The sequence below is a fragment of the Anoplolepis gracilipes genome, chromosome 2, assembly GCF_047496725.1.
Source record: "Anoplolepis gracilipes chromosome 2, ASM4749672v1, whole genome shotgun sequence".
Lineage (NCBI taxonomy): Eukaryota > Metazoa > Arthropoda > Insecta > Hymenoptera > Formicidae > Anoplolepis > Anoplolepis gracilipes.
The window spans coordinates 21807964-21820985 of NC_132971.1; the positions used below are offsets into that span (position 1 = coordinate 21807964).

Below are 13022 nucleotides of genomic sequence, written 5' to 3' on the forward strand. Positions count from 1 at the left end.
TCATAATCTTGCGCAATGCGGAATAAATAAGCGCGCAACAAAAATGTCCGCATTGGAACGCTCACGTTACCTCGTTAATCTTCGAATGTATTTCCGGGATTTAATATATCGCTAAACGATCGTTTTATTATTATTAAAACATTTTTAAAGAGGTATATTAATATTTCTTATATTGAAATAAATAAATAAATAAATATATATATATATATGATTAATTATTTTACAATATATTGATAATCATTATATATATATGTCATATAAAATAATATAAAGCCAATATCTTTTATCTTAAAATCAATATTAATATTTCGTTGATATCGATGTGATACATATGCTGTGTATTTATAATTATTAAATTAATATAATTATTATAATTTATTACATAACGAATTTGTCGGTATGTTAATAAGCTACTATTGAGGAAAAAATTCTTAAGTTTCTAGAAATTTTCCATTTGACAGTTAAACGCTTGGATCCAATAAACAATAAACGATACATAAAATTTTTTGAGCTAGTAATATTTTTCATTTCTATAACAAATTTCATCTCTCAAGTATTAACTATAGGATTTGAATAATTTTCAGTGTATGAGGCTCGAAAAAACGAAACATATTGTTAAAAAAAAAAACTTATCTAATATAGTATTTTTATCATAGCGAGAAATTTCTCTCTCTCTCTCTCTCTCTCTCTCTCTCTCTCTCTCTCTCTCTCTCGCAGACAATCCATGGATACACGTAAACGAAGCTATAAAACATGCAAATGCGATTACGTGCCGAATTGAATCCACTCGAGAGAAATTGAACAAGATCCCACATCCCCCTTCCGCTATTTAAAGCTCACTTCTGCTTATTCTCCAATATTGGCAATTAATGCTCTCCATCTATATATTTATACGTCTATGGTTTAATGCTACGAAAGTTTCGAAACTTTTGATCAACCAATTAGGACAAAGTAATTTTTGCCTCGTTTCGCTTCGAGCATTTCTTGTGTCAAGAACATAGTCTATGGATCTGACACCTTGTTGAATATTAGGTTAGGTGTTCGTTTTGCTTGCGTTTTCAAACCTCAGGCCTCAGGCTCTTTGCTTTTCTCTCTTCAACGCTTGAATACATTTGTTTTGTGTCAAGTTAACAAATTTCTGGGAATTGCAAGCAAAAGTTCGCGTCATTAGTCTTATTGAAAATCTATAAAAAAAAAACAAATCTCTCCTAAACATTTCGTACAAAATTCAACATGAGTGATGATGAAGAATCTCTACTTACAGAGGATAAAGATCGTGTAAGTTATTTTTCTACAGAGTTGTTTTGTATTTTTTTTTTATATAATCTAATCTTGTCACTATTATTTTTACCAAAAAATGTTTATATTATATATTTATAAATATAGCAATATATTTTTTACTCTTTATGTTTTAGGAACAAATACGAGAGGAGTTGAAACATATGAGTTTTGAAAATTTGCAGAAATTAAAAGAGAAATTGGGAACTAAGTTGTATAATCAAACAATATTTGGAAACAAAAGCAAGAAAGAGACAGAATTTAAACACAAGAAAAAGGCAGAGTTTAAACGGGAAAATAAAAACAGGCCACGAGAAATGTCTGCTAAGAAACCAGTTTCTAGGTTTAGAGAAATAGTTTCGATCAAAAAAGTTGTAGCCCGAGATCCCAGATTTGATAGTTTATGCGGCACATTTAATGAAAAAATCTTCAAACATTCTTATGCATTTATTAATGACTTACGAGAAAGTGATCTCAAAACTTTGAGAAATGAATTAGAAGAAGCTACTGATCTAAAAACTAAAAATAAGATAAAATATCTCATTCAAAGGCTTGAAAATCAGTTAAGGGAAGAAAAGAAGCGAAAAGAGAGAGAACAGAGGAAGCAGGAAGACAAGACGCAAATATTAGAATCCATTAAACAAGGAGAGAAACCTATCTATAAGAAGAAATGTGAGCTAATTAAATAGTTGATATAGGTTTTATTTATCTTGTTACTGTTATTTTATTTTGTTTATTTCTTACAGCTGAGAAGAAAATTTTGAATTTAGTCTCTCAGTACGAAGAATTGAAAACCAAGGGTAAACTGAAGAAGCATATTCAAAGATTGCGGAAGAAAAATAAGCAGAAAGACAGAGCAAAATTGAAAACTTACCAGATGGAATAAATCATGTATATGTGTATATGTACACTGTTCGACAATAAGTTGTTCCATTTGTGACATTCTATATAAACTCGTTAGGGGAATGAAACAAATTATTGTCGGACAATATAGAGTTTTGTGTAAAAAGATAGGAAAAATTTCTTAAAAGATTTAATTTACGACTATTTATGTTTTTTATTTTACACAACTGCCACTTTATTATTGCATAAAAATTTTCTAATAAAAGTGAATTTGTTGAACGAAATATAGAATAAATATAGAATTTATTATTTATATAAATATAGATTATATTATAAATTATTTTTTATTTATACAAGTATAGAATTTAGATATGACCGATCGTCGGTAATATTGTAATAGTGTGTAAATTACATGAAAATAAGTCTCATATTTGCTAAATAAATTCGTAGCCCTTGCTGCATATTATTTAAGATTTTATTCTGACTCTTGTTTTTTTTTTTTTTTTTTTTTTTTTTTCCTTTAAACATCACTTTTAAGATTTGTAGACAATGTTACTGGATTAGGAATATTATATTGTGAAATTATATATGGTTATACAAAAATGACAAATGTGTAGTTCACGATCGACCGACAGAGGTCTTTGTAGTTTCTCCTGTCGATCTTTAATTCACAGCTGATCAATTAAAATCAATTTTCTAAAGAAACAATAATTTTTTTTCATTCAAGTATATTTTAAAACTTAAGTAATTTGAAATAAATGATTATTATTTAATAAATTAAACTTATCAACAACTTGTTAATAATTTATTAAACCTGTTAAGTTATTTCAGTGTTATAACAAAGTCATGCGTTAATAATTTTGCAGAATATTTATTATTATAATTTATTAATAAATGTAAACAAAGAAACTTTGCGATGAATGAATCAACAGAGGTAATTATCATTAAATATCAAATAAATATAAGGTAAGTTTTGTGTATTTAAATATATCAATTCTTTCCAGTTACTTGTTGGGCCTCCACCAATTTGGCCTGACATCAAATTAGAATTACGGGAATACATCAAATGTCCTGAACGATTACCAATACATCAGCTAGATAATACTCAATGTTACTGGCCGCGTAAACAAAATGTTTGTTCATTGTTGGAGTATGATCTGGCTCCGATCAATACTACACTAAAGTTTGATCGTGATCCGATAACAGGCAAGATTGGTGAAATGCAAGAAATCATCTTGCAAGGTGCAGGGGAAACAGCAAGGAATTCTATGTCTATGACTCGTGCACCTGGACCACTTACAGATGGAGTTCGAGGTACTTTGCTAGTCTTGTTACGTGTATTTCTCTTCTCTTTATTCAGAATATTAACAAATATAATTAAATATCAATGTGAAAACATAATCAGACACTATACATAATATTAAAAACATATTCTGAATATATTTTTTTATAGGTAATCCCAGTAATATTCCATTTTGGCCTGGTGGTTTTGAAGAACCCAAATTACCTGAAAATGAATTCCTAAATGATATTGATTTTGAAAAGAATTTAAGGACATTAGCTAAAGGTTTTAGCTCAGGTGTAGAATTTAAAAGCGACAATTGTACACCGCTTAATTGCACAATGAATGAAACAGAAGTTACAGAAATTAAAAAGTCTGACGACTTAAGAATCAACGATAATATCAATTTAATGGCTGTTATACATGAGGAAGGAAATTCACTCGGCTTATGGTCTTCAATTGAGGAACCCAAAAAAGAGATCGTTCAAATTTCAGATAACAATATTCCATTTACGGACATTTCCATTTTGCCTGAAGAGACAAATATACCTGTTCTGAAAATATCAGAAAAACAAACCGAGTTTGCAAAGACAGAATGGGCAGAGCAGTTGGACGTATCCGCACCGATAACTGATTTTGACAAAAGAATACCTGATCCAGCAATTAGATTTGAATATGAATTAGACACTTTTCAGAAGCAAGCTATTCTCAAGTTGGAGGAGAATAGTAATGTCTTTGTTGCTGCGCATACGTCAGCAGGAAAGACCACCGTTGCTGAATATGCCATTGCATTGAGTCAAAAGCATATGACAAGGTAGAGCTGCAAAGTCTATGCAAACTTAATATCGTTATATATGTATAAAACTTACTACATTAGTTTTCTAATTGGTATTTTTTTCCCCATTTCAGAGTAATTTATACATCCCCTATAAAAGCACTGTCAAATCAGAAATATCGCGAGTTTAAGAGAAAGTTTGAAAGCGTCGGATTATTAACGGGTGATTTACAAATAAATCAAACTGCTTCATGCCTAATAATGACGACAGAAATCCTACAGTCAATGTTGTATTGTGCATCTGATGTTTTGCGGGATTTAGAATTTGTCATATTTGATGAAGTGCATTATATAAATAATGAAGATGTGAGACATACTGATTATATTAATTATCCTAAGAACGATATTTTCAACAATTCAACAATTTATATTGCCCTGTTTTTAGAGGGGTCACGTATGGGAGGAAATTGTCATTCTTTTACCACAGACAATCAATATAGTAATGTTATCTGCGACTGTACCAAATCCAATAATATTCGCGGATTGGGTCGGTCGTATCAAGAAGCGAAAGATGTATGTGATTAGCACTTTGAAAAGGCCAATACCTCTTTTACATTATTTATACACTGGAACTGATGGTAAGACCAAAGATGATAAGTTTTTGGTCCTTGATGGCAACAGCCAATTCTTATTGGATGGGTAAGTCATTTCTCATTTTTTGCTTTTATATATACTTGTGAGCAAAACAAATATATATATATATATAGTGTAATAATATTTTATTAATGATTTTTTTATTTTTATAGATGGTTCAAAGCAACCAATGCATCCGATAAGAAAAAGAATAAAAACTCAAAGGATAATAGGAGAAGAAATCAGATGACTCCGAAACAAGAAGACGTATTGTGGAGAGCATTTATAAGTCATCTGCAAAAAAATGTACGTTGCCAATACTCATATTAATTTTACAAAGAAATTTTTGTAATTATATACATACATGTATGTATATTTTTATATATCCAGCATAACATTATCTATTTTTTTTTGTAGGATATGTTACCAGTTGTTGTATTTACTTTGTCGAGAAAACGCTGTGATATGAATGCTGCCACACTGAGAAATCTGGATTTAACAACCGCGAGAGAGAAACATCAAGTGCATGCATTTTTTCAATCTAATATAAAACACCTGAAAGGAAGCGATAGAGAATTACCACAAGTACTTATGATGCAAGAGCTTTTGGAGAAAGGCGTGGGTATACATCATAGCGGGATACTGCCAATTTTGAGAGAAATTGTAGAAATGTTATTCCAAAATGGAGTTGTGAAGGTAATTTCGCAAAAATATATCGAAAAATAATAGTTAATAGTTGAAGAATATTAAAAAAAAGTCTTGATAAAATTCCTTATCGTCTAGACTGATATGTAAAAAAATTTTAAGAATAAAATATAACAGAATTGTTATTGTTATTGCATTTTAGTTACTATTCGCGACAGAAACTTTTGCCATGGGAGTTAACATGCCAGCTCGCACAGTGGTGTTTGATTCTATAAGAAAGTACGACGGAAATAACTTTCGTATCTTATACCCAACTGAATATATACAAATGGCTGGTAGAGCCGGACGGCGAGGTCACGACACGACGGGAACAGTTATAGTGATGTGCAGATACGACATACCGCACTTTAATGACTTGAAACCTATGATGTGCGGCGAGCCGCAGACATTGGAGTCGAAATTCAAAGTCACGTATTCCATGCTCTTAAATTTGAGAAGGGTGAACGAATCCGTCACTGTTGAAGCGATGATGCGCAAGTCTTTCAAAGAATCACCGCTAGCGTCACAGGAAGCGACATATAACAGCGAATTACGAAAAATCGAGCGAGAATTATCAAACCTGCCAACTCTGACTGAGATGCAGAAGAAGCTCTCTACGTTTTATCAAGTGGCGGTCGATTATCTAGAAGACACCAAGTTTCTAAATCCCTATTTGTTAGAATCGAAAAAGTCAGCGAAAGCTTTGACCGAAGGCAGAATCTTGTTAATATCATATGCAAATCATTACAATAAATTAGGTTTATTACTGCAAGTTGTATATCATAAAAGTTCTACTCAATATAGAGTGTTGATACTCAAAGACGCGGACGCATTCAATTCTGAGGCTGCTGAATTCAAGAATCCTCAGATATACAAAAAATGGTGCGAAATTATTGGTCTAACGAAAAAAAATATATTCGTCCCGAGCGCTAATGCATCGCACGAGGTTGTGATTTTGTATTCGTGGCACATATTGAAGATTACCAAGTGTCAAATAAAAGTCGATTGTTCTTTAGTGCTGAATGATTGGGAAAAGAGGCAAATCTCACGATTTAAGTAAGAATATAATGAAACGAAGTAGCAAAAATTCTTAAATTGTCTTATTCATCCGCTATTTTCTTTTCTTAGAAACGATCCACCAGGGCAGACGTGTCAGATGGCGGTACAGGAATTAATTTCTCTATCATTTAACGCTGCCGCTAATGTTCAAGTTCTATGTCCGTACATCGAACCTTTATCGAAAAGTGATTTTCAATTAAGAATACAGCATAGAGACAAATTAAAAGCAAAACTCAATGACATGAGATGTATGGAAATGCCGAATTTCGAAGAACAATTTAGACCCGTATTCGAGCGAAATCAACTCGAGGATAAAAAACGGCAGCTCCAACTTAAACTCAGCGATGAAGGAATGGCGTTGTATCCGGATTATCTGAATATGGTGGCATTGCTCAAACATTTGAGATATATAGATAGCGATGAAAGAGGTTTGTGTATATACGATAAAAGTATTTATATGAAATAGTGCTGCGTGAATAATTTTTTGTAACACGTATTAATATTAATTTGCAGTTGGTTTGAAGGGAAGAGTAGCGTTGCAAATGGGTAGCAACGAATTACTGATAACAGAGTTGATTCTCAAAAATGTATTAACCGTTTTACAACCAGCGGAAATAGTAGCGTTGTTGTCGGCATTGATCTTTCAGCAACGTACAGATTCGGAACCTATGCTTACGCCGAATCTCGCTAATGTACATGTCGTCTTAATCTGTCTTTTTTCTTCCGAATAATTAATAAAATTTAAAGAAAATTACATAAGGAGTAATAAGAGCATCAGAAAGCTAAAACTATGCTATCCTTTTTCTTTCAGGGTTGCAAGATAATGAACGAGGTGCATGCGGAATTGGAACGTTTGGAGCAGCAATATCAATTGGCTACGATTCCGTCGTTGAATTTCGGTTTGGTAGAAGTCGTCTACGAATGGGCGCAAGCTAAATCATTCGCGGAGATTATGAAAATGACAGACGTCCAAGAGGGAATTATAGTTCGATGTATACAGCAACTTGGCGAAACCTTGCGTGATGTTAAAAATGCGGCTGTGACAATAGGTGATCCGATTTTGAAAGAGAAAATGGAAGAAGCTTCGACTGCGATCAAACGCGACATAGTTTTCGCCGCATCTTTATATACTCAAGATTAGTGAGATTGTGAAATAATGTGACTTTTAGAAATAGAAAAATGTATTCCTTTTATAAAAATAATGAACTGAATACATTGTTGAAAAAAACGTAATCTAATTATAAAAAATATTTTGTCTATAAATATGTATGATGTACTTTAAAATATAATAATTTTTTCATAATAATTATATAATAAAATGTAATTTTTTATAATCGCAACTCTAAACGATATTTATATTATATTTTGGATAAATGTTTGTGGATGTTCAAAGTATTTACTGGCAGTAAATAACTCGCAGTAACTCTGCAGTTTTCCCAAGATATACTTAATTTCAACAAATTAATGTGTTAATTTACAATACTTATTTGTATAAAATGTTATTATTTTACATTTCTATTAACGACGAATTACAATGCACGTTGTTCCGGATTGTTAAGATTCCCTTGATCTTTATTCAATTCGGAGATACATGCCCATTGTCCCTCGGAATTTTCGCGCCAAAGAGAGACTTTGTTGTCTCCGCCGCTAACTGCTAAGATACCGCCCGTCAACGACCAGCTGACATTCCAGATTACATCGTCAAAGACATTAAGAACGTTTGGTACCCAACTAGCGTAATCGTTGGAAGTCCACACGACTACGCGGCGATCTTGCGAGCAAGATGCCAAGGCAGCTCTGGAGGGTCCAACTGCCGGTGCCCAGGCTACGTCTCGAACCTGCAAGTTTAATCAAATAGACATAGATTCCATTTTTATTCCAATACATAAATTTCCATCACAATTAAATCGTACCCAATCGCTGTGCGCTTCCAGTTTATTTTCTTCTATCCATCTGTCGCCTTCCTCTTTCCATATTTTTACTAAATTATCGCAGCCACCGGTAGCTAATCTCTTAACAGGACCGCTCCTTTGTTGACTCGCCGTGGCTGAGTCGACGGCTGAATCGATTGCTGGACACCAACTAACTGCATTGCACCCGATTGTATGAGCATTTGTTATTTTCTGTGTCTGCCAAGTATCTCCGGTATTTGTGAGAATAGAGATTGATCCATCCGAGCTCCCACAAGCCAAGATCAAACCAAACTCGTGCGGTGCCCAGGCGACGGAATTGACGGACGAATCGTGACCCGTATGCTCGTATATCTTTGTCCATTCTCCAAGCTCCTTCCAGATGATCACTTTTCTGCCCAAACATTCATACATATATTAAACCGTTACATATTTTACATTCGGCTGTTTTATTAAATTATCGAGGGTGTATATTCATAAAAAAAAAAAAAAAAAAAAAAAAAAAAAAAAAAACAGAATGTTAAATATTTTGGAAAATTTATTTATAACACATTTTAGGAAAAAAAAAAAAGGCAGTGTTAACGCAGCGCTGTACGTACCTGTCATAGCTGCAAGATGCTAAAAGATTGCCAAATTTGGGATGCGCCCACGCGACTTGCCACACGGGGCCGATGTGTCCCTTGAGAACCGCGACTAGGCTCTGAGTGCCGTTCTTTAAATCGAATATCTTCACCGAATTGTCACTCGAGCAAGTGGCTAACCTTAAACCGTAGTAATCCATTTCGGCGTCGTGTATCATGTCTTCGTGACCGGTATCGACGGTATTTAAGACGGACACCATTTTTGGAAGAGACAGTTACTCGCAGACAATCGTGATATATATATCACGAGATAGTTTAAGTATATGAAAAAAGAAATTAATTGGAAAGTAAAGACAATCACGTCTCTCAAGCTGTAGGTTATGTTGACGTAGCGCTTGTCATTTACGTGGAAGCATATGCGCGAGAATCGATTGCGCATCTCTTGCGCGCGCAAGCGGTGCACATGCTGCCCCCCTCTCCCCTCTCCCCTCTCCCCCACATCCTACGCCTTATCGGCTGCGTTCCACTAAACGATCGCGACACTCCCGAGAGTTATGTCTGTCTTTGTTTAACTTCGGGCCTGACCAAAAGACAGATATAATAATGCTCGCGAGTATCGTGATCGTTTAGTGGAACGCAGCCATCGTAACTCTGGTGTTTCGTCGAAATGTAACCGCGTAATTTCCATTTTTATCTGCCTCATATATAAATATTGTATACACAGAATGTGTTTTATATGTATATTAAATAATCTGATTAGTCGTCTCGCATAAACATCGTGTACGGTATAGTATCGCGAACTATGAGTATTAATTTTGGCATATTTAACTTAATAAATAATATATTTATTTGTGTAAAAGTTTCTTCTTATTTCTCGATATCTATATATAAACTATATATGCAAGTAAAGTGATTATTTAAGATTAAATTTAAGACAGACAACAGACAGAGGTGGTGGAAAGTTTGATATAAATGTAATTTGTTATTTTTACAGAAAATTCTTATTAGAAAACTTTTCTAATAGGAGGTATGTGTGACAGAAGTAGGTCATTTTTTTTGACGTGAAAAATGAGATGACGTCAAAAATAGGATGTATGTCTACCTCTCGCTCTTATTCCATTAATAAAATAAAAGTAATGTAATAATTACTAATAAGTTTGTTTGTTAAGCGTATTTAAGGCTTCTACTATTTTTAGGTCATTTGATAAATTTATGTATTTATAATAATAAATTGGAAAAAAACACTCATAGTTTGCTCGTAGAAGCCTATCACTTAATTAGTTAAAAGTAAAATAAATCGCGTCACAAAATATATATATATAACAATAAAATAATAATTGAAGGATTCCTTGAATATCCAAGACCTCTTCTTCTGTTTCATAGATGGATCTCGAATCTTTCTTCTAAAATTCTAAAAGGAAGGAATATTTTAGGGCAATATTTAACAGCACCGTTTTATGGTATCCGCAACTAATTTCAAATATGATAATTAATAATATTAGTAATAATATGTTATATAATATATTAGATATATGTATAATAATATTAGTAATAATTTATAATAATTCATAAATATTAATTAATTAATAATTAATTTAATTTAATAATTTAATATTAATCTACATTTTCGTTCTGAAATGCGTCATCAGAATCATTTAAAAATTCGTTGTCCATCATATAAATAGAAGGCTTGAAAACTTTTAATTTAAATAACGCCACAAATTGAAATGTGACAGCTACAGATGACAGCTACTTTTAAAGTTATATTTAGTTATATTTTGCGCATCATCTGCTAAAGAAAGTTGAATCTCTTTCCTAAGGAAGCTCGTAATCTTCCCTTGAACTAAGGGAGCCAATAATAATAAGATTCCTTGTTTGGTGAAGAAAGGTTTATGAAACGTGGAGTGAGGCACAAGGAATTCTTATTCCTCAAGAAAAGACTATGAATACGGGTATTATTGCACTTTAAAATAGCATTGCTATTTTTTCGAATAACAGTCGTGACTGGATGCGAATAATATTTATAGAAACGAAGTACGTGCGCAAATTCACGAAGCATTTCTGACTCCATGTATATGGCAAAGTGTATCTATCTATATGGTAGAAATGAATAGCCGGTACATATGCATGTACATATACATGATGCTGTGGACATTTGCCGAGTCCAGAACGGCCGACTATAAAATTTTCAATATGCCATACGGTCGAGTGGCAATCGCAATTAACGGTAATTACGTTTGCCCGGCCGGCGGATGCGAAATCACGGCGCGGAATTGTTTATCGATCGCGAGGAGTCCGACAGCCGACGACGGCGAAGATCTCGACGCGTCGCGTCGCATCGTATCGAATCTCATCGTATCTCATCTCATCTCATCTCCTCTCCTCTCATCTCATGGTATTCCGACGTGCTTCAGGTACACATAAACATACATACAATGTAAATGTAAGCAGCATAACAAAACGTTGATAGAAGCGAAATGAGTCGGGCACGATGCGACGCGATGTGGATCGACGCGAATCGTGAGATCTGAATCTGAATCGCGTGTCGCTTAAGCGGTATATATTGTAATTGTGTTTGCAATTGGATTTGCAGAGATCCGTATTGTAGTTAATGGATCTCCGCGTCGCGTTAATGCATTTGCGGACTGTTACATTAACGCAACAATGTCGGCCGGGAATTATACGATTAAATCACGATACGAATAATAATAGCGATCATGACAATAACAATTGTCATGCACGAGTAAAAATTAATAGCTATGGACATATAATCGTGGGAATTTCAATTGGAGTTTCCATGTTCGATAAAGAATCAAAAATAACTACACTGTTATGTTTTCAATAATTGTTGCAATATTAATAATAAGAGAGAAAGAAAGAAATATATATATATATATATATATATATATATATATATATATAATAATGGAAATTTGTGCTAAGGAATGCTAATAGTTACGAAACCACCTGTGTATTACATAAAGTTTCTTATATTTTAGATAAAAAATTTTATTATATTTTACTGTTATTTACAAACTATATTATTATATACATTAATATTATTATATTAATTGTTTATATGTTTATGCATTGATAAAATTTTATAGTACAAAATTACATCAAAAATACATAATTTTTATTTTATTGTTTGTCAATAAGTATGCAAACCTGTGCATCAAAGTATTTAAATAATTACAATACTAATTTGTAAAATATAATTTTTATAAAATATTATTGAGTAAAAATATCGCCCTTTTCTCTCTTATATGTTTATTACGCGATAAAATTTTATAGGACAAAAATCACATAAAAAATACGTAATATTTATTTCAAAGCTAGAATACAATAAAACGTTAAGTTATTTATTATTTATTACTATAAAAATTGTACATTTTTATTTTATTGTTTGTCAATAAGTATGCAAGCTTGTGCATCAAAATATTTAAATAATTACAATACTAATTTGTAAAATATAATAATTATAAAATATTATTGAGTAAAAATATCGCCCTTTTCTCTCTTATATTTTATATGTTTCACGATTACAAAAGAATTATATTGTAATTTTCCCTCTATAATATTTTCAACTTATTGTAATGTTATTTCATTTTACATTGTCAGTTGGAATATTTATATATTTACGTACAGCAAATATTTTATTCTCTTAGATATCGGGAACGAGATTTCGCTCTGACGCGTTCTCGAACGGCTCCTTCATTCAAGCGGAAATTCAGGGCGATGAGTCCGCGGGTTCCGGCTGCTCGCGATCTTCGGGTCGTCGGTGCGTGAACGATCGCAGTGTCGCCGTGAGATCCGGTCGGAGGAGGATCGAAGGAAGGATCGGGAGAAAGGGGAATGTCGGTCACTGGGCCTCTCCTCTCGACGATGACTACTCGGTGCCACGCTCGTGGCCCCCCGAGGCCGCTTAGGAAGGGCATCGTGTTCGTACATGGAGATTTCCCTACTTCTCCTCCATT

General features: G+C 33.1%; 3 protein-coding genes across 3 annotated transcripts; 2 read left to right on the top strand and 1 right to left on the bottom strand.

Annotated features, from left to right (window-relative positions):
- Positions 1 to 1010: 1010 nt before the first annotated feature.
- Positions 1011 to 2597, top strand: LOC140676235 (ribosomal RNA processing protein 36 homolog). The gene is made up of 3 exons (XM_072911107.1): positions 1011 to 1278; positions 1416 to 1950; positions 2025 to 2597. The coding sequence occupies exons 1-3, from the start codon at positions 1234 to 1236 to the stop codon at positions 2162 to 2164; spliced, it is 720 nt and encodes a 239-aa protein (XP_072767208.1). The 5' UTR covers positions 1011 to 1233; the 3' UTR covers positions 2165 to 2597.
- Positions 2598 to 2725: 128 nt separating this feature from the next.
- Tst (superkiller complex helicase subunit twister) lies at positions 2726 to 7695 on the top strand. Its single transcript, XM_072911105.1, has 11 exons — positions 2726 to 3055; positions 3126 to 3435; positions 3575 to 4217; positions 4313 to 4544; positions 4624 to 4877; positions 4985 to 5117; positions 5229 to 5507; positions 5659 to 6551; positions 6624 to 6982; positions 7068 to 7246; positions 7366 to 7695. The coding sequence occupies exons 1-11, from the start codon at positions 3038 to 3040 to the stop codon at positions 7693 to 7695; spliced, it is 3630 nt and encodes a 1209-aa protein (XP_072767206.1). The 5' UTR covers positions 2726 to 3037.
- On the bottom strand, positions 6624 to 9463 carry Sec13 (nuclear pore and COPII coat complex component secretory 13). The gene is made up of 3 exons (XM_072911106.1): positions 9064 to 9463; positions 8468 to 8858; positions 6624 to 8392 (listed from the first exon to the last, which is right to left on the bottom strand). Exons 1-3 carry the CDS (start codon positions 9303 to 9305, stop codon positions 8084 to 8086), a joined length of 942 nt encoding a protein of 313 aa, XP_072767207.1. The 5' UTR covers positions 9306 to 9463; the 3' UTR covers positions 6624 to 8083.
- Positions 9464 to 13022: the final 3559 nt, after the last annotated feature.

Bases quoted from the DNA above. Each gene is read 5' to 3' on its own strand.
- LOC140676235 (XM_072911107.1), top strand. From the start codon at position 1,234: ATGAGTGATGATGAAGAATCTCTACTTACAGAGGATAAAGATCGT. The intron at 1,279-1,415 runs GTAAGTTATTTT...TTTATGTTTTAG, and splicing joins TTACAGAGGATAAAGATCGT to GAACAAATACGAGAGGAGTT. The intron at 1,951-2,024 runs GTGAGCTAATTA...TATTTCTTACAG, and splicing joins ACCTATCTATAAGAAGAAAT to CTGAGAAGAAAATTTTGAAT.
- Sec13 (XM_072911106.1), bottom strand. From the start codon at position 9,305: ATGGTGTCCGTCTTAAATACCGTCGATACCGGTCACGAAGACATGATA. The intron at 8,859-9,063 runs GTACGTACAGCG...ATGTTTGGGCAG, and splicing joins GCATCTTGCAGCTATGACAG to AAAAGTGATCATCTGGAAGG. The intron at 8,393-8,467 runs GTACGATTTAAT...TTAAACTTGCAG, and splicing joins TGGAAGCGCACAGCGATTGG to GTTCGAGACGTAGCCTGGGC.
- Tst (XM_072911105.1), top strand. The intron at 4,878-4,984 runs GTAAGTCATTTC...TTATTTTTATAG, and splicing joins AGCCAATTCTTATTGGATGG to ATGGTTCAAAGCAACCAATG. The intron at 5,508-5,658 runs GTAATTTCGCAA...ATTGCATTTTAG, and splicing joins TCCAAAATGGAGTTGTGAAG to TTACTATTCGCGACAGAAAC.